General features: G+C 31.7%; 6 protein-coding genes and 1 non-coding gene across 7 annotated transcripts; 4 read left to right on the forward strand and 3 right to left on the reverse strand.

Moving 5' to 3' along the window:
• The first annotated feature begins 659 nt into the window (after nucleotides 1–659).
• Nucleotides 660–730, forward strand: NAEGRDRAFT_t803. Its single transcript has one exon. It is a non-coding gene; the product is annotated as a tRNA-Gly (tRNA).
• A 629-nt stretch (nucleotides 731–1,359) lies between these two features.
• On the forward strand, nucleotides 1,360–2,142 carry NAEGRDRAFT_75628 (uncharacterized protein; the record flags this gene model as incomplete). Its single annotated transcript, XM_002669332.1, has 1 exon — nucleotides 1,360–2,142. One exon carries the CDS (start codon nucleotides 1,360–1,362, stop codon nucleotides 2,140–2,142), a length of 783 nt encoding a protein of 260 aa, XP_002669378.1.
• A 1,930-nt stretch (nucleotides 2,143–4,072) lies between these two features.
• NAEGRDRAFT_75629 (uncharacterized protein) lies at nucleotides 4,073–4,864 on the forward strand (the record flags this gene model as incomplete). Its single annotated transcript, XM_002669333.1, has 1 exon — nucleotides 4,073–4,864. The coding sequence occupies one exon, from the start codon at nucleotides 4,073–4,075 to the stop codon at nucleotides 4,862–4,864; it is 792 nt and encodes a 263-aa protein (XP_002669379.1).
• Nucleotides 4,865–5,205: 341 nt separating this feature from the next.
• On the reverse strand, nucleotides 5,206–7,236 carry NAEGRDRAFT_75630 (uncharacterized protein; the record flags this gene model as incomplete). The annotated part of the gene is made up of 7 exons (XM_002669366.1): nucleotides 5,206–5,278; nucleotides 5,328–5,334; nucleotides 5,434–5,852; nucleotides 5,911–6,040; nucleotides 6,147–6,564; nucleotides 6,639–6,779; nucleotides 6,958–7,236. 7 exons carry the CDS (start codon nucleotides 7,234–7,236, stop codon nucleotides 5,206–5,208), a joined length of 1,467 nt encoding a protein of 488 aa, XP_002669412.1.
• Nucleotides 7,237–7,956: 720 nt separating this feature from the next.
• NAEGRDRAFT_59944 (uncharacterized protein) lies at nucleotides 7,957–9,023 on the forward strand. Its single transcript, XM_002669334.1, has one exon. It carries the CDS (start codon nucleotides 8,058–8,060, stop codon nucleotides 8,988–8,990), a length of 933 nt encoding a protein of 310 aa, XP_002669380.1. The 5' UTR covers nucleotides 7,957–8,057; the 3' UTR covers nucleotides 8,991–9,023.
• A 424-nt stretch (nucleotides 9,024–9,447) lies between these two features.
• On the reverse strand, nucleotides 9,448–11,727 carry NAEGRDRAFT_75632 (uncharacterized protein; the record flags this gene model as incomplete). Its single annotated transcript, XM_002669367.1, has 2 exons — nucleotides 9,448–10,683; nucleotides 10,756–11,727. 2 exons carry the CDS (start codon nucleotides 11,725–11,727, stop codon nucleotides 9,448–9,450), a joined length of 2,208 nt encoding a protein of 735 aa, XP_002669413.1.
• Nucleotides 11,728–12,909: 1,182 nt separating this feature from the next.
• NAEGRDRAFT_82156 (viral A-type inclusion repeat protein) lies at nucleotides 12,910–18,665 on the reverse strand (the record flags this gene model as incomplete). Its single annotated transcript, XM_002669368.1, has 1 exon — nucleotides 12,910–18,665. The coding sequence occupies one exon, from the start codon at nucleotides 18,663–18,665 to the stop codon at nucleotides 13,362–13,364; it is 5,304 nt and encodes a 1,767-aa protein (XP_002669414.1). The 3' UTR covers nucleotides 12,910–13,361.
• Between the last annotated feature and the right edge of the window lie 172 nt (nucleotides 18,666–18,837).

Raw genomic sequence — 18,837 nt, forward strand, 5'->3', positions numbered from 1 at the left:
TTGTAAATTAATTAAATTACAATATTTAAATTTAAATTATTCTTTAATTACAACAGAAAATGTTCAATTAATTTGTAATTCTTTAAAAAATTTAAATTATTTATCTTTAAAAGCAAACAAATTAAAAAATGATTCAATTAAATTTATTAAAAATTTAAATCAATTAACAAATTTAAATTTAGAAACTAATTTATTAGAAAATGATTCAATTCAATATTTAAATGAATTAAAAAATTTAAAAGTATTAGATTTGGGTGAAAATAACATTTCTGGTGAAGGAATGAAAAATTTAAATCTACCTAATTTAGAATCATTTTCTATATTTAGTAATTATATTGGAGATGATGGTGCTCAATATATTAGTGAAAATTTAATTAATTTGACAAGTTTATGTATTAGAAAATGTTTCATGTCTGAACAAGGAGTAAAATATTTAAAATCATTAAAATATTTAATAGATTTATCAATTGATCCACATTTGGATGATGAATTTTATGAAGATTATTATTAGTATTATATGAAGATTGATAATTTATTCTAAAATAAATTTTTGTTCTTCTTTAATTTATTTATCTATTAAAAATTGATTCATAAAATAAATAAGCATACTATACTTAACCTTAATATCAAATCAAGAATACATACTTTGTGAATGTGAAGCGTCGATGGTTTAGTGGTAGAATACGGCGTTGCCATCGCCGTGACCCGGGTTCAATTCCCGGTCGACGCAGAAATTATTTTGCATTTCAATACCTTTTCATTTTCTCTTTTTCAAAGTTATACCACTAAAGCTTGGCATATATCACTATCTGAAAATCAAAAATAACATGTTTAAACTCAATATCCATCGAGAAAGAGTCCTCAGTTTTGGACACAATTTTTATTGATTTTTTTATCTGTTTAAACTGTAAAAAAATCAAGTGAGAGAAGATAAGTTTTTGTTAAATAATAACCTCCAATTGATTGTTTTTTTATCGATTTTTCATTTCTATTTGGTAAATTGTTAATTATTCTTAATTTTGTTTGCTTAGCTCTGTATCCATCATGTTAATTCAGTGCTTTCTTCATGAATATGAAAAATCGTGATAGATTCACATTGTAGTAGTAGATCTTCCAGAATGTCTGTTTATTCTTCAAGAATTTAAGCTATTAGGTCTTCTTCCTTAGTATTGTTATGGCTTTCACTAGATAACCAACATTGTAAACAAGTAAAAAGAGAATAAACACCAAAAGCCAAATAACCATCACAACAATTCAGTTGTGTGAAAATTGGATACAATTACCCAGTTTATCCAAAATTCACCGATCCTCCTCTTCCTTTTTACTGTCAAATCCATTATTCCACAGAGAAAAAAATCAATGCGACCAACAACACTCCAATCACTCTCAGTATTACTTCTGATAACAATTGTACTCTACATTATTAATTGCATTACTATCAAGGCAAAGGCAAATAATAATTCAATTATTTTGGATGAAGGAAAATTTGTAAAATTACTAAGACATGGTCAAGCCTATCATAATTTATTAGGTGATGCAAATATTAGAGATCCAACACTTACTCCGAAAGGAATTGAACAATCACGTCAAGTTAATTCTTTATTTGTGGAAGTGAATGATCAATTAAATACTCATTACAATAATATTAAAGAATTGGAATTTAGAAAGTATTTAATTATTGTATCACCATTAAAGAGAACTATTGAAACTGCTATTTATGCTTTATCTGCTCAATTTATAAAAATTGATGGAAAATGTAATACATTGAAAGATTGTATTAAAGTATTACAAAAATATAATATTAAATTATTATTACAACCTTTAATACAAGAAAGAGAAGCAGGTAAATTACCATGTGATACAGGTGTTGAATTGAAACAATTGGACGAAGAATTTTATCAACATGAATTTAATATTTTAAATACTACTTTTATGGAAAGTAAATGGTATGAACCAAAAATGGAAATTAGAGAAAGAATGGAAAAATTTAAATATTGGCTTGATTCATTGAATGATAGTAATAATATTATTATATTTACTCATCATGGATTTTTAATGGAATTGACAAATGGAATGGAATTTGAAAATTGTGAAATGAAAAAATTTGTATTTAAAGAAATGAAATTAATTCCAACAATGTAAATTGTATATAACTAGTTATTAATCATTAATAAACTATAGATGTAGTTCTATTATCACGGTAGTAACACAAAATATCACAAATTAATTGTTAAAAAAATAAATTATTGTGTTTACGGGATAATTTAAAAAAGACTACAGCACCACAGGTTCCCAAGTTGTCTCCAACCTCAGTACTGATGTGGCTCGACGATGCTTAACTTCTCAAATCGGACGGGATGAGGTGCATTCATCGTGATATGGCCGTAGCCATTCATTACATTAAAATGTGAAATATAAAAAATATGAAACCATTTTTATTAATATAATTTATTAATATTTTAAATCTAATAATTCTAAATTGGAAATTTCATTCATTCCACTATCAGAAATTTCACTTGAATAAACTTCAAGTTGTTTGAGTTTCTTTAATTTTGCAAAATGAAGGATTGAATCTCCGATAATATTGTGACTAACCTTTAATACTATTAAATTACTCAATTTGGAAATATTTATAAATGCTTCGGAAGTTAATTTGCATTCATTAACATTTAAATGTTCTAATTTAAATAAATTATTACAAATTTCCATTGATAGAAATGAATTATCAATATTATTATTGTGAAAATCTAAAAATGTTAAATTTGTCAAATTAGAAATTGAATTTCCAGAATTGGAAATTAAATTATATCCAGTGGAAAGAAATTTCAATTTTTTCAAATTTGAACATATTTGATAAAAACCTTCATTTCCAATATTATTATCACCAATTGATAAACTTGTTAAATTTCCTAATTTGGAAATTTCCTTAGCCCCCTCATCCGTTATATTATTGCACCAAACATCAAGACTTTGTAATGTTTGAATACTAGCCAATAACTTTGCACCCTCAACACCAAGTTTACTCCAACAAACATTTAAACTCGTAATATTAGCAATTCTACTAGAAATGTAAAGAAGGCTAGTTATCGGTTTGGAATATAAATTAAAATGATATGAAACTCTATTAAATATTAACCAATTAAATTGTTTGCAAGTGAGCGAACATGCAGAGATTAATTGTTTCTTATTAAGGAATTGAAAAATTTCACACCACAAATCATCACAAATATATTTAGTGGTGGTATTAATATTACTATAATTATTTGTATTATTATTGGTAGTAGTATTAATAAATGATAATTCGTACAACATTTTTAGAGTTTGAGAATTTGAATTTTTGGTTTTTTTTCTAAGAATTTCGTTCACAACATGAGTTTGCCTTAATATTGATCATATTTTCATGTTGTTAATTATGTATCTAAGATGGGACCTTAGAATCTCACAATCCTATGGATAATAACAATTAATTCAAAAGAATGTTATGTATTATCTATTTTTAAAACATTATGTTGAAGTCTAAATTTCAATATTGAAAACTGTTGATTAATTTAGAAACCAACAAAACCACAATAACAATTTTATTTTCTCTCTTCTCCATTCCAACACCATATTTTACGACTAGATATATTGAGAATTACAAATAGTTACCATTAAATGGAACAACAGACCAGCAAGTCAGTAATCTCCCTGAGGAGATTACTTACTACTGGTAAAGTAGTTGGGAATGGGGAGAAAGGATTTAAAAGAAGTCCTTACTCAACATATCCCGATAAGATGAACTGTATGTAATTCTTTTGCATATTTTTATAAATTTAATTTTATAAAAAATAAAAGGAAATTAAATTGTCCGTCTGTGGAATGTAGACGAAACTTGTAATTTTGATTAAATTCTTCAATATTGAGACTGAGGAGAAAATAGTTCAAGAATGAAGATTTCATTTTTGAATATTCGAATCGATTTTCACAACTCCTCAAGTCCTGTGAATTCTCAATGTGAGCTTTTCATTAATTTTCCTATCTGAAAGTTAAAAAATTTTCCTTTTCACAACCGAAACAAACAAGAAAAAACGAAATGACTCAATTTCCTATGGAAAATGTCTTTCCATCATTCTATTGTGAATGTTATCCTCACACGAAAGGAAAGGATCATTACAACATTGCAATTGCTTTAATCTTTCGTCAATGTTTCTATTCGAATTCAGATGTGGCAAGTTATGTGATTGGATGGTTGAGTATTCTTACTAGTATGATTAGTTTATTTCCACAAATTATTAAGAATTTCACATTGAAATCCTCAGCTGGCTTATCAATTTATGTTTTTGTAATTTGGATGATTGGTGATATTACTAATCTTGTTGGGTGTATTTTGACTAATCAATTAGCAACACAGATTTATTTGGCAGCTTATTATGTTGCAATGGATGTGATTATTATTTCACAATATATTTGGTATGAGTTCAAGTTTGAACAGTTTAAGAAGTTGTTGGAAAGAGTTAGAAATTGGAAGAAATCAAACGAAAGTTCAAAGCATGCAACTTCATCTCTACAAACTAGCACAAGTGGATCTACATCTACTGAAATGACAACAACTCAAAAGACCATTCTTCCTTCTCACTATTTACCCAATTTGTTAACTCTAATTATAGTAATATTGATGATTGTAATGGCAGAATTGACTCAAGGTGAAGAGGAAATAATGATGATGGTGCAGAGTTGTGTTTCATCCACTGAACAACCTCAATATTTATACATTTTGGGAATTGTTTGCTCATACATTTCATGTATCTGTTATGTTGCAGCACTAGCTCCACAAGTTTACAAAAATTATAAAAGAAAAGGAGTGAAAGGTCTTTCAGTAAGTTAATTCTTAAATGTCACGTTTCAAACCAATTGTTCAGCTCTTAATGTTTTTAATTGATGAATTAACTCAAATCCTGTACATTGTCAGTATTATTGTTGCGTATGGACAGGAGGATGCAGTGTTTGATCCAATATCTGGAGTACCTTATTTACTTGGAAGTGTTGCAACCTTTGGTTTTTCTTTCATTATTGCCTGCCAATTTTGGTATTATAAAAAGAAGAACAATACTCCAATTCAAGAGATGCCACAAAATGATCCACAATCTGTTGAAAATAAATAAATTTCTCCTTGTTTTCCTTTTAAAATCGAATATAGAACTATTGTGAAGAAATGTTACAAGTTTATTAATAACTGTAAATATCAGCACTAACAGCTTCAGATTCACAATCACATTCATCAGTACCTCTCTTAATCTTACTAAAATATAATTATTTGATTAATAATCATGAATAAATTAATAACTTACAAGAAACCTATTGAATTAAAAAATATTTTAACATGTTCATGAAATTGAATATTCCAAATTAATTGATAATTGATTAATAACTCAAAAATCACTCATAAAAACGTACCGTTAATTCCCCATGATGTACCCCATGAATTCTTAACTAACCAATATGGAACTCCATTTTCTTCACCCCAACCAACAAGCAAAACAGCATGGTTAGTTTCTTCCCAACCTGGTTCAGCAATCTTGGTCTTGAGAGCAGTTGAGTGAGTGTAAACACCTCCCTTATAATTGAAAAAGTCATCATAGACTTCAAATGCAATAGCAAGTGGACCTCCATGATACAATTCATACATCATATTCTTAGCATTAGTAGCTCCGTAAAAACCTCCAGTGTAGGCATAGTTAGTACCATAAGCTCTCTTTGGACATTGATCCTTCTTACAGACACTATCAACACCCTTGTATGGATCACATGATTCTTCAGCCAAACCATAATCTTCAGCATACTTGGAAACCAAATACATGAAACCACCATCACATCTACAGATATTGTTTAGTTAGTTACCAAGATCTGATTGATGGTGAAAAATAAACTTACCCTTGAGAATATGCGGAACATTCAACAATATCTTGTGGAGAATAAACTGGTGTCTTAGTACCATTAGTAATAACACGAACTCTACTGCCAAACATGTCACTTGAACTGAACGCATAGCAACTTCCGCAGACTTACCATATTTGGTAATTCAAAATAAATAAGTTTCCATATTTGATCAATTCAAAATATAAATAAAAAAAAAAAAAAAAAAAAAAAATAAAAAAAAATAAAAAAACATACACCTTGATTTCTGACTGGAACAACCAAATTCATGCCATTAACATTGGTCCAGGAGAATTCCTTTGGCAATGCATTAACATCTTCTTCAGTAATAATCTTCTTGTTACCATTAACTCTTGCTTGAGTTTGGAAAATAGTTTGGAATCTTTCCTTTTGAGCCTTCAAAGCAGCCTTACGATTCTTGTTAGCAGTACGACCACCAGCAATTCTTCTCATAAATTCGAGAGATTTACCTTCAAATTGTGGATAGGCAGTAGCTTGCCACATCTTTTGACTCTTGTTAATAGTATTAATCTTTTCCATATTATTGGTAAAGACCTTATTCTTCAAGTCAACCTTTGGAGCAGACATGAGTTCATGTTCATGAGTGGATTCAGATGGAGCACCAGTTCTAATACCTCTGAAACAACCGAACTATTTCAATCATCATCACGATCATTCAATTTTGTTAAAAGTTATTGTAAAATAGGTTGAGAATAGAAACAAACCTTCTTAACAGCAATACCAGCATCATGATACCAACCAGTGAAGGTTTGACCACAGTTACTAGTAACAACCTTTCCTTGTTGGGTATAATTGAAGAAGGCGAAATACTTTTGCTTGTTAATAACAACTTCAAAGCCTTGATCCTAATTTTGTATAAATAATGATATGATGATGACGATGATGATAATATAATGTTTGTATTAATATTTGGTTCATGATAATAAAGTGCGTAATGATTAATATATTAATACATGATAATGATGAATGATGATGAATAATTAAAATATTAATATAAAAAATGATGAATAATTTAAAACGTACATAAATCAAAGTCCAGAAGCCTTCATTTCCTTGTTCATCATAAACAACATCAGGAGCCAACAATCTCAATTTAATAGTGTCAACATTAACATTAGGAAGAGGATTAGTCAAAGCACAAGTATTATGAACAACATCATTAGAGAATGAAGTTGAGGTACGATAGAAGGTCCAATCACCGAAAACTTGATGGAACAAGCAATGGACAGGGATATCACCGTTGACCATCACAACCAAACCACACAATAAGAGTGTGGAAATGATTACTTGAGAAATTTTCATTTTTTTTTAATTCAATTGAGTTGAAAGGAACTTTTGGGGTTTTGAACTCCGGAGGTGGAGTTTTGAATGACCTTATTAATCCAATATGATTGATCAGATATTGAATTTACAATATGTGTTGATTTTGTTTCTTTCGTTTATTATTGAATAAGGACCTCTTTAATGGTAAGACCATTTAAGTTTTTCATTTCAGTGGTTCCAATCTATCTTATTTCTATTCTTTGAAATTCAACAATCAATGTTAAATAACAATAAAAGATGAAATTATTAATAGTATTTAATTAATTCAACACCTTCAATAATTTTCATCACTTTCAAAATTCAAATTCTATTAATAATCTTCTCGTTTGTTCCCATCACCTTAAATATTCCAACAACACTACATGTTGCACAATATATTTCTATCAATCCAAAAAAAAAGAGCAATGAAACGAGAATTGGCCAATCTTTCATGTTCCTCTGATTCCAATCAAACTAATAGAGATTATAATGGCAATAATTCATTCATGAGCATGAAGAGAGTTAAAACCAATGAACCGTTACGTGCTCGTTTCAATACTCGACAAATCATTCCATACAAGACTAGAAACATTCAACAATAATAAATACTCCTTTCTCAATGAACCATTCTTCAATCTCTTGTTGCATCAAGAGATTAAAAATCTCCAATCACTAAATCTCTTCTCTGGAATGAATTGAAAATATTACAAAAAAAAACAACAAAAAGCTTCCGAAGGCTTTGCAAAAAATCTTCTTCTTCGTTTAAATCAACAACAACTGCTACATCTCAGGTGTCTCTACTTTAGGAACAATAAGAAAAAATGGGTTTTCTTAGTCAAGAACAAATTGATCAATTTAATGAACAAGGCTTTCTCGTGTTTGAAAATTTCATTGCCGAAGAAATGATTAAAACTCTTCGGGACGAAATTAAAACAATTGTTGAGAAGGATTTTCATCCTAATCAAAATCACTCTATATTTTCAACTTATAAACAAGATTCAAAGAGAGATTTGGACAGGTATTTTGATCAATCCATTGATAATATTTCCTTCTTTTTAGAAAAGAGTGCAAATATTGATCCGAATACAGGTGAATTAAAGCAAGATAAATTTACTTGTATTAACAAGATTGGACATGCTATTCATGATCAAAATAAGGTATTTAGAGAGTTTTCCCATCAGGAAAGTTTATTCGAAATAGTCAAGACACTCTCACAATTCGAAAGACCATTGCTTTTGCAAAGTATGGTCATATTTAAACAACCTTTCATCGGAGGTGAAGTTATAGCTCATCAGGATGCAACATTTTTGTATAATGAATTGGATGAAAATGAAAAGGAGAAACCTGTGATTGGTTGTTGGTTTGCATTGGAAGATGCAACAACAAAGAATGGATGTTTATATGTGTTGCCAGGATCTCACAAATGGGGATGCGTAAAGAGATGGGAACGTACACCAATAGAGAAAGAAAATGGTTCAGTTGAATATGAAATGAAAATGAGAGTGGAAAAACCTGATTTATTGCCATACACTACAGAAATGGACTATGATCATGACAAGTATATTAGTGTTGAAGCAAAGAAGGGCACTTTGATTATATTGCATGGATATTTACTTCACAAGAGTTTTGAGAATACTAGTGAAAAATCAAGAGAAGCTTACACACTTCATATTTTGGATTCTTCTAGACCTCTTTCAAAGAAATCATGGATTCAACCAAAGAGAAAACTAGTTAATTATTATTATGAGAAATAGAATGTACATATAAAAAATAAATCATTGATTGTGTTCATTGGATGATTTATTATTATTAAGAATTAAAAAAGACTACAGCACCACAGGTTCCCAAGTTGTCTCCAACCTCAGTACTGATGTGGCTCGACGATGCTTAACTTCTCAAATCGGACGGGATGAGGTATATTCATAGTGATATGGCCGTAGCCAATCTTTACCTTAATTTCTGAAAGCAATGCCTTATCAAAAATTGATTCCTCGAGAGAAGGTTTGAACTTCACATTCCTAGAAACAAATTCAACGAATCTCGGTACATATTTTAAATATAGTTTGCCAATTTGGAAACTTTATTCACATAACTCATTGGTGAAAATTTCCAAATTCTGTTGCTCGATATTCTTTTGAAAAAGAGCCCTTCCTTCATAATCCAATTCTTTAAGAAAGAAATTTCTCTAGCGTAATATATTGCATAGTAGATCTATTTCTTGGTTGGTCTATCACAGAAATCCCATCCACTTGAATCTTCCATTAGTTGTTCTGAAAGATCTAATCTCATATGAGCTAACATGTCATCTGGATCAATGGAAGTAATTTGTTTCCAAATAGCATAGGATGCCTCAGGATTGAACATTTTTGGATTATAGAGTAAATCAGTGGCACTCTCAAACAAATCCTTTGTTGATCTTTTTGGACAATCTTCGTATGGTAAAATTTCAATAAGTTCTACAGATTCCTTCTTACCAACGACAGCTACTTTACCAATTCTTCTAAAGAAGTTATCCTCAGTATGAGGAGTGGTATCCAAAATATTTCTTGAAACAAGAATTTTAGCTCCGTATTGTTTTGTTAAAGATTCCAATCTAGCAGATAAATTGACAGAATCGCCAATAATAGTTGGATCCATTCTCTTAGATTCTCCTACCAAACCAACAGCAACACTGCCTCTCACAATACCAATTCCTACTGCAAGGGATGGATATTTAGGACCTAGGGTTTCATTAAATACTTCGAGAGCATTTTGAATAGCAATGGCAGCATGAACTGATTGACCTGGTTCTAAGAATAAGGCAGCAAAACCATCACCCAAATACTTATCAATATAAGCATTGTGTCTTCTAATAATTGGACCTACTACCTTCAAATACTTGTTAATGAATTTGAATACTTTTTGGGAAGTGAGACTTTCACTAATACCAGTATAGTTTCTAACATCCACAAACATAATATCCAACTCCTTTTCAAAAAAGTCGCCATGTCTCAGATCAGTAACCTTGTCCTTATTTACAATAGTCATAAATTCTCTAGGAACGAATTTATGGACAGTATCTTCTTGGAGTGAGAGAATCTTCTTCCAAGGACCTACAATTGTCTTGGAAAACACAATTGCAATAGTAGTACTCAAACATGTTACGAAAAATGTAGCGACCACAAATCCAATAAGCGATCCAATAGCTTGATTATTCAGCTGATTTGCATAGTCGAGAGAAGTATTTCTCAATACATCTTCAACTTCTCTCATGGCATTAATCACCAAGGTCATGTTATTAAACCAATCTGTTGATTTGTACAAAGTCAAACTTTGATAATTGTTAACAATATACGTTTCCATTGTTTTACATTGTGAATAGACAGGAGTTGAAGTAACTCTATTGATAAATTCATTATGGAATTGGTCATTACTCTTTAAATCCAAGTAGTGTTGAAGAAGGTCACTCTATATAATTGAGGTAGTATTTGCAATATATAATATTAAATATCATCTTATTAAGCTGTTAACAACACTTACCTGTGTTTGGATTTGAAGGAAGTAGTTATAATTTGCCGTGGACAAACGACCAGCTGCGAGACCGTTTGAACCTACTGCTCTCTTCAAACCATTAAACTCTTTCATGGCAGTTAAAAAGTTATATACCGTTTGTATATTAGTAAAGGTAGCATCAGTACTTTGTCCAGAAATCATCAATATAGTATCAATCATTAATGTATTCCAATTTGTATAATAATCTAGGGCAACCTTTGTTACATTGAATTGTAATTTCCAAATCTTTTCTCTCCAGACAGGAAGACCAGCAATATAAGTATCAATTCCTTTCAAGTTATCATCTGAATTTTTGTATATTCTCGTAGAGTCATCACCTAATATTTGGAGAAGGGTAACCTTTCTTGCTTGATAGGCCTTAATAGCATTATCAGTATCATTTCTGTACTGAGGCAATTCAAGAACAAATGATTTACCTCCAGAGCCCATGTATAAAGATGATGAGCCTCTCTCAATTTGTGTTCGATGAGTAACATCAGCTAGTAAGACCGACAATTCCGATAAGCTTTGAATTTGGTAAGCTGATTGTATTTGTTGTACGGATTTGACAATTAGTAATGAACCAAATACAAATAATGAAAGAATAGCAAAAACAACAATTAGAATAAGTTTGACCATCAGAGGAATTCTCTCTAATAAACCCACTATTGAAGTACTAAAAACAGAGCTATTCAAAATTGATGTAGAAGTTACTACTGATGAAAGTGTTTTCCTAGTTTCTAGCTCATCCTCCTGGTGGTGTGCTTGTTGTGGTGTAGTAGTAGTAGTAGTGACTGTTGTTGTAGTAGTGGTGGCGATTGTTGGTTGCTGTTGTTGAAGTGGTGGCATGCTATTCGTAATATAACTAACAATATTATCAATGGGAACAATGGGAATATGAACGGATCCTCCCTCTGAAAATTGTCGAGGGCTTTTCAGTTCATATAAAGGTTCTGGCATTATTTTGTTATTTTTGACCATAATTTCAAAAAGAGAACGGGCAAGTAGTGGTGTAGGACAGTGCAATAGAGAATCACTATTTTGTTTGAGGCTGATTATATTGTCCTGATAAATTGGTTGTTGTTGAATGTGTATATGAGTTGTAGTGGTATGTGAGTGTGATTGATTTTTTCTGTAGTGTCCTTAAAACCTTGTCTAAGCATACTACTAAGGAAAGGCTATTTGGGCTGCTGAAAATCACTCAACATTGGCCAGCCTCGTTGTTGCGTCTAGGTCCACACCATCATATTTGAATTGGGCATAATCGCGCAATTCTACACCACAAAACATGGAAAATCAAAGCATCAGTATTATTATTAGCGCATGAGGCAGAATGGGTTAATTTCTAATAAGGACCGATTAGTGATGATTTAAGAAAATTTGAATGCCTTAGAAAGATATTGAGATGCAACTTGGCATTCAATAAGGTCATCAGTATTAAAAAGACAATTTTGGCCACCACAAATCTGGTAGGATCCTTCAATCTTGTGCTAAAGTACATATCTAGAAAAATTGAGCAACAAGACGCACCACTAAAAGGACACCATCTTTGAATTAATCGTAATAGTCACTAATTTTGAAAGTTGTGTTGTTGTGATGATCTTGCTAAATTGTCTTTTTTATCCATAGAATAGACAACATTTACAGCAGTCAAATTATTTGTAAATTATCTTTAACACATCCAACTGTTAAATAATACCGAATAATTGGCATGTTAATGTCTAATACGTTGTTCGTATTTTTTTTAAAATTGTTTGACAGGTTAATAATTATTTTACAATTAATTTAACACTCTGTTGAGTTAAATTAATTGTATTAAATATATAACCAATTCAATACACAATTTAAAAAAAGTGTGAAATAAGGCGCCCTCTTTTCGAGATGAATCAAGAGCTACCATTAATTAATTATTACCCACAGCAATATCACCAAACAAATATGATTGTTTCGGTGCCTGTTCAGCAATCGATCATTAATCATCAAGAACACGATCCGAGGAGTGTTATTCCTTCTATGATTCCGAATGTGCAAAATTCCCAATCTATTATTCCTCAACCATTCCAAATAATGTGTATGCAACAATTAGATCCCTCCTACACTCCAACAATCATGACTAATCCTTCTTCTCCTAAGGGAAAATTTAGTGTTGAAAAGGATTTATTGGGAAGAATTGTCATTAAGCAACCAAGTGGGAAAAATGGTTGGATGCTTACTCTTGGTATCGCTTTGTTATTCTGTCTTCCTTGTGCTGGAGCTTTGATTCTTTTTGCTGTTTACAAAACTATAGTGTTGGAACTCATTCTTAATGACTCAAACAAAGAGCTAATTATCAGAACATTTGGAATTTACACTAAAAAGGAAGAAATAGTTACTATTCCATATGCAAATATTGCATCTTTAAGCGTTGTAATGGATCAATCAATGGTACCAGATGGATTACCGAATGGAAAGTTCTTTATCATTACCAAGGATCAGAATAGTATGCAAGTTAGAAAGGATGCAATTAATTATTATTCTATGGTAAATATGGCTCAAAAAGCAACTGATTTGATGAATGAAAGAATTGGTAGCTTGTAGAGCCTTAATAAATGTCATTATTTCATTTTGGATTTTTTTGCATGCTCTAGAGTATCCATTGCTGATTCAGATCTTAATCCAAGCTTATTGATCCTTCTGGATGTTACAGTTGTTGAAGGTCTAGGTTTTTCGTCGATTGAAGTAGCAACACTCTTACTTCTCTGTTGACCAATTGATGGTATTCTGTGAATATGTGGAGGAGCCTGCACTTCAGATGAAGCAGAAGCCACTTGTTTTCTTCCCTTCACGCCAAACTTTGGAACGACAGGAGCTGAAACTAAATGAACATTTGTAGGACTGACACTGTTTGTTGGTGTAATGGAATTAAAACTATTTCTTTCATGAATATTAATCAAATTAATGCTACTTATATTCATGATACTATTATTTGCTGTAGTTGTAGAGTTGTTGAGCTTATCCAATTGACCTAATGTGTTAATATCATAAAGTAATGAATCATCTGTAGGTTGAGATGGTTGAGTTGGCAGAGCTGGGGTTTCTGCTGATTTCTTACTTGTTGCTGGAAAACCTTTGATTTTTAACAGTGGTCTCATTAGATAATCTGTAGGGGTGATATGTTCATAATCCTCTTCACTATCACTATCACTATCAGTCTCCAGTCCAATTTTAGATTCATTGCCCAATTCTGAAAGTATTTCCGAAATATTTTGAGGAGTGTATCTAATAACATTAAATTCTTTCTCAATAAGATGTTCCTTCTTAGAAGGGGACAATGAACGAGTATTTTGCTTAATGTCATAATATTGGCTTGTTTCTTCCTCTTCTAATTGTTGAAGTAATTCTTCTTTCATTTTGCTAATTGAGTCAGGATGACCTTTTGACATTTGATTCCAGCTTGTCAATACTTTTTCTAATCTGTCTTGCTCTTCCTTCATCAATGCTTCCAATCGTTTTTGTTTCGAAGAGTTACTCAACTCAATATGTTGTCCTAATGACTTGAATAGAGTTGGTGTGGTTATAGTGAGGGAAGCTCCTGGATGAAGTCCTTGAGAGCTGTTTGGTCTGCTGCCATTACTACTGGTAGATCTTCTATTACCATTATAATTTCTGGTACTTCCATCAGAGAAGAGTGTTTTTGAGTATGAGACGGTATGGTTAGGATCAGAGCCATCTATTGGATTTTTACCAATAAAAAGATCCCCAAAGCCATCATTGTTGTCACCCAAAATTCTTGAATTACCTCTATTTCTTCTTGCTAAATTTGTTGAAAAACCATGTGCATTATTTCTTCCATTGAACGATCCAGTATTCCATGTTGGTGATAATCTAGAATTTGATTCATCATCAGCTCCATTATTACCTCTATTGAGGAAATCAGCAATGGACATGTTTGGATTATTAAAGTCATAAAGCAAATTTCCATGCTCATCATAAAATTTACGATAAAGAGGGTGTGAAGGATCCATATTTCTAATAAATTCTTCTGTTAATTCTTCCTCATCCAACTTGTACTTGTAATTGTTATTGGTTTTATCTTTAAGGAATTCACTGCGTTTTCTGTTTTTAGAAATTACAACAGAGAGTTTCGTGCTTGCAGGTTTAGTTGATTTACCATCACTATTCGCTGTTGTATTCCCATCACTATTTGATTTATCATCTCCAGATCCACCAGCTCCCTTCTTTAAAACCAAATTACCATTTTCATCATAGTAATAATCATTATAACCATGTTCTCTCAATTCTCTACCCTCTTGACTGATAAGTAATCGCTCAATAAGAGTCATGGTTCCAAGTCTTCTTTTTGGTCTAATTGCTTGAATATTAACATTGTTGTCATCCATCATTGCTGAAAACTTGACGCTCTTCCTTTCAGGTTTTATCATTTGAGTATGTTCATCTGGATTAGTAGGGGAATCTGTGACATCAAGACTCTCTTCTTCTACTACTGGTTTTTCATCTTCACTGATAGAAATCACAGGAAGGGCATTATCTTGGTTAGCAACCAATAATTTGGCTTGTTCTGCCTCATCCATTGATTTTCTTCTTGCTTCAAGAATCATTTGTTTAATGTCATTATCTCCTCTTGAGAATTCTAATGAGGCAAGTCTATGGAGACGTTTTTCAGGAGATGAAGAGCGTTGATCAACCATTATTTCTTCCTCTTCATCATTTGTAGCGTCCAATAAAACAGATGTATCTTCATTGAGGGGTGTAGTTGGTGAGGCAGTTGACTGGGTTTCATTCAAAGCTTCTTCCCCTGGTTCTGGAGTTACCACTGTTAATGGAGAAGATAATGCTACTACTGAAGATGATCTGGAATTAGTATTTCTACTTGATGATCTACTACTTGTTCTGCTATTAGTTCTACTGTTTCCTCTACTATTACTTCTGCTTGACCGATTACTCTTACTTTGTTGCTTAGGTTCAGCTTCTTTCTCTTTTTGTAATTGTTCCTCTTTGATTCTTGCTTCCTCTTGTTGTAATTTTGTCTTGAACTTGTGGAAATCATAGTCTGGATCACTTTCATCAATTTCTACTGTTTGAATTGGTTCTTCTTTTGGTTTTGGAACCTGTTCAACAACTTCTGGAGTTATCTTTGGAGAAGGTATTGTTATGTCTTGAGTAGAGTTTGTGCTTCTGGTAGTATTCATACTTGTAGGGATATTACCCCTTGATGTATTAGCACTTGATTTTGATTTATCATCAGGTTTAAGTGATTTTAAGGCAGTGCCAAGGTTAGTATTTGGATTTCTACTTGAAATTGGATTGTTATCAATAGTAGATCGACTACTAACAGGAATGTTTGACTTCCTTGAACTAACCTTATTTGTTTGATCAAATGAGGCTATGCTTAAAGTTGGGTTACTTGTAGATATTGTCAATTCAATTTCATTTTCTAATTCATCAGGTTTCAATTCTTTAAATACAGTTTTAGGGAAATCAGTCTGCACTCCAGAATCGCTTCTTTCAATAGGCGGAGGAGAAACATACTTTTCCACAACTTTTTCAACTGTTTCAATAACTCTTTCTATTACTGGTTCTGGAGGTATAACTGCCTTATTTTTTTCTGCTAAATCAGATTGAAGATCACTGATTTCACTTCTAAGATAGGATATTTTAGAGAGGAGTTTGGTAATTTCAGTGTTCAATTTGATATTTTCATTACTCAAATCCAGAATGTGCGATTCCTGAACAGTGAGCAAATCATCCTTATCTGCCATATCTCGTTTCAGTCTTTCGATTTCATTAATATAATATTGAGTCTTATCAACATAAGTTCTTTGATATTCGTCTTTCCATTCATTCAATTCTCTTAATCTGGTCGTCAAGTCTTCAATTTTGAAGAGGAGATTGTTCTTAGTTCTTGTTAAATCATCCTCTCTAATGTGAGATTTGTCAATTTCTTTTTGTAAAATGAAAGTCTCAGTTTCTAAAGCTACAATTAACTCTCTATAGGCCTTATACTTTCTTAGAGGTTTCATTATACTTTCTTTTATCTTTTCAGGATCCTCAAAGTCTTTAATTTTTGCCTGAGCTTCATCTAGTTGGGCAGTAAGTTTGGTTATACGTTTTTCTTTTGATCTTATTTGTTTCTTGAGTTGAGAAACGACAGGATTGACAACTATTGGAGTAATTTCATCTCCTTCTCCAACATTAAAAACACTAGCATTAATATTATTAGGTGCTTGACTTGTTGTAGTGGTATAGTTAGTGAAAGTGGTTGTAGCAGAAGTTACTGAGACGGTATCATCATCTTCATCTGCCTCTACAGAACCAGGAGATCTTTCTGTTGCTGATCCTGACTTATTTAAAGCAGGAGTTGCAATATTTACTGGTGGTATTGCAACTTCCTCCATAGCAACCATAGCTTGTGCTTTTTGGATATTTTGTAAAGCAGATAGCTCCCTTTTGATTTTTTCATTCTCCTTCTCTAATTGCAAAGCCTTATCAAGTAATGATTGATATTGATCGTGTGGAATGTTATTATCACCGTATAATCTTTGAGCTTTAAATTTGAAAGCATTCGCTGTCTCCATTAACTTTTCAATTAAATCAGTATTTGTTTGACTATGCTTTTTCAACTTCTCAAAAGTATCAGCTTGAAAAGTATTGATAGAGTTCAAAAGGTTTCTAATTTCATTGTCTCTATCATCAAGAGCGTTTTTAGTTTGTAATAAGATTTGATTAAGTTCCTTAATATTTTCATCTTCCAAAAATGATAACGTTAGAACTGCATCAAAATTTTCAGGAAAGTAAGAGGGTGGAACGTATTGATAGTTGAGTTTTGTTAGTTCTTCTTTCAGACAAAGTATCTCTTTGAAATATTCTGTTCTTTGCTCTTCAAGCATTTTATCTCTCTTTTCCACAAGTGAGTTTAATACCTGATTTTCCACTTGTAATTTTCTGTGTTTATCAATACCAATTAGATTAGAATCGTGATTTTCCTTATTAGATTCCATTTCTTGTTCCTTCTTTAATTGTAGTGAGCTTTTTAGTCTCAATACAAATTCTTGTTGCCAAAATTTAAATACCAGGTTTATCCTCTCATCGAAAAAGCTTTGTATTTCCTCGTCTGTCTTGATTATACTACCAGTTCCACTCTGTTTCTTCTCCAATTTTTCCACTACATTTTTCTTGAAATTGTCCAAAAAAACATCCTCATCAGTTGTTGTGATAATATCTACTTTTTTGAAAAGTTCAACTTTAGTGAATTCCAAGTGCTCAGAAAGTCTCTTGACTACCTGCTCAATAAAATCAAGTGTTTCATCATTACCGTCATCGTCAGTGGCCACTTTACCAGTAGCTCCAAACTCGCTGAAAGTAACACCTTGCTCCTTTGCCTCCTTTCTCCTCTGCTCCACCACATCTAAGTGTAGCTGAGCTAATTTAGCGATAATTTTCTTATCCTTAATTTCATGAGCAACTCTTCTCAGTGTTTCCTTTGTTGGTGCTTGATTTTTTAGTGTTTTAATTTCTTTCAGAGCTGATTGAAATTGGGGAGTGTTGGTATTCAGAATTTTTTGTGACTTGAATTTTGTACTGAGAGGTAGTAAGAGAGGGGACGGAGAAGCTGTAGATGGAATTTGAGACATTTGATCGAGATATCCCAGCATTGACTCATTATCGTCAGGATCAGTTGTTTTTGAAACGAGTGAGGCTGAAGAATTTTGATTACTATTATTTGATTTGTAATTTCTTCTCTTATTACTAGGGGAAGAATTCGAGTAATTTGAAAAAGCCGAAGCAGATCGTGTACTCGTTGCACTCATTGGAGTTGTCACTCCATTGTTTGTAGTCTTAGCCGGAGGAGATGATGACCGACTACTTATCATACTACTATTATTACTAATGCTCGTCATTATTTACAATTCTTAGTTGTTGTTATTGATGATGATTATGTACATGATATATTCGTTAGTGATGAACCTAGATGCTTGCAGATAATTTTTTAAAGATGAATTTCAATTACTTGAATTTTGGCGGGAAAATTAAAAGGCTTGAAATGAAGATAAAGGGAACGATTAATATTGT

The sequence above is a fragment of the Naegleria gruberi genome (assembly GCF_000004985.1).
Source record: "Naegleria gruberi genomic scaffold NAEGRscaffold_83, whole genome shotgun sequence".
NCBI lineage: Eukaryota > Heterolobosea > Eutetramitea > Acrasida > Naegleriidae > Naegleria > Naegleria gruberi.

Coding starts and splice junctions, on each gene's coding strand:
- NAEGRDRAFT_59944 (XM_002669334.1), top strand. CDS start 8,058: ATGGGTTTTCTTAGTCAAGAACAAATTGATCAATTTAATGAACAAGGC.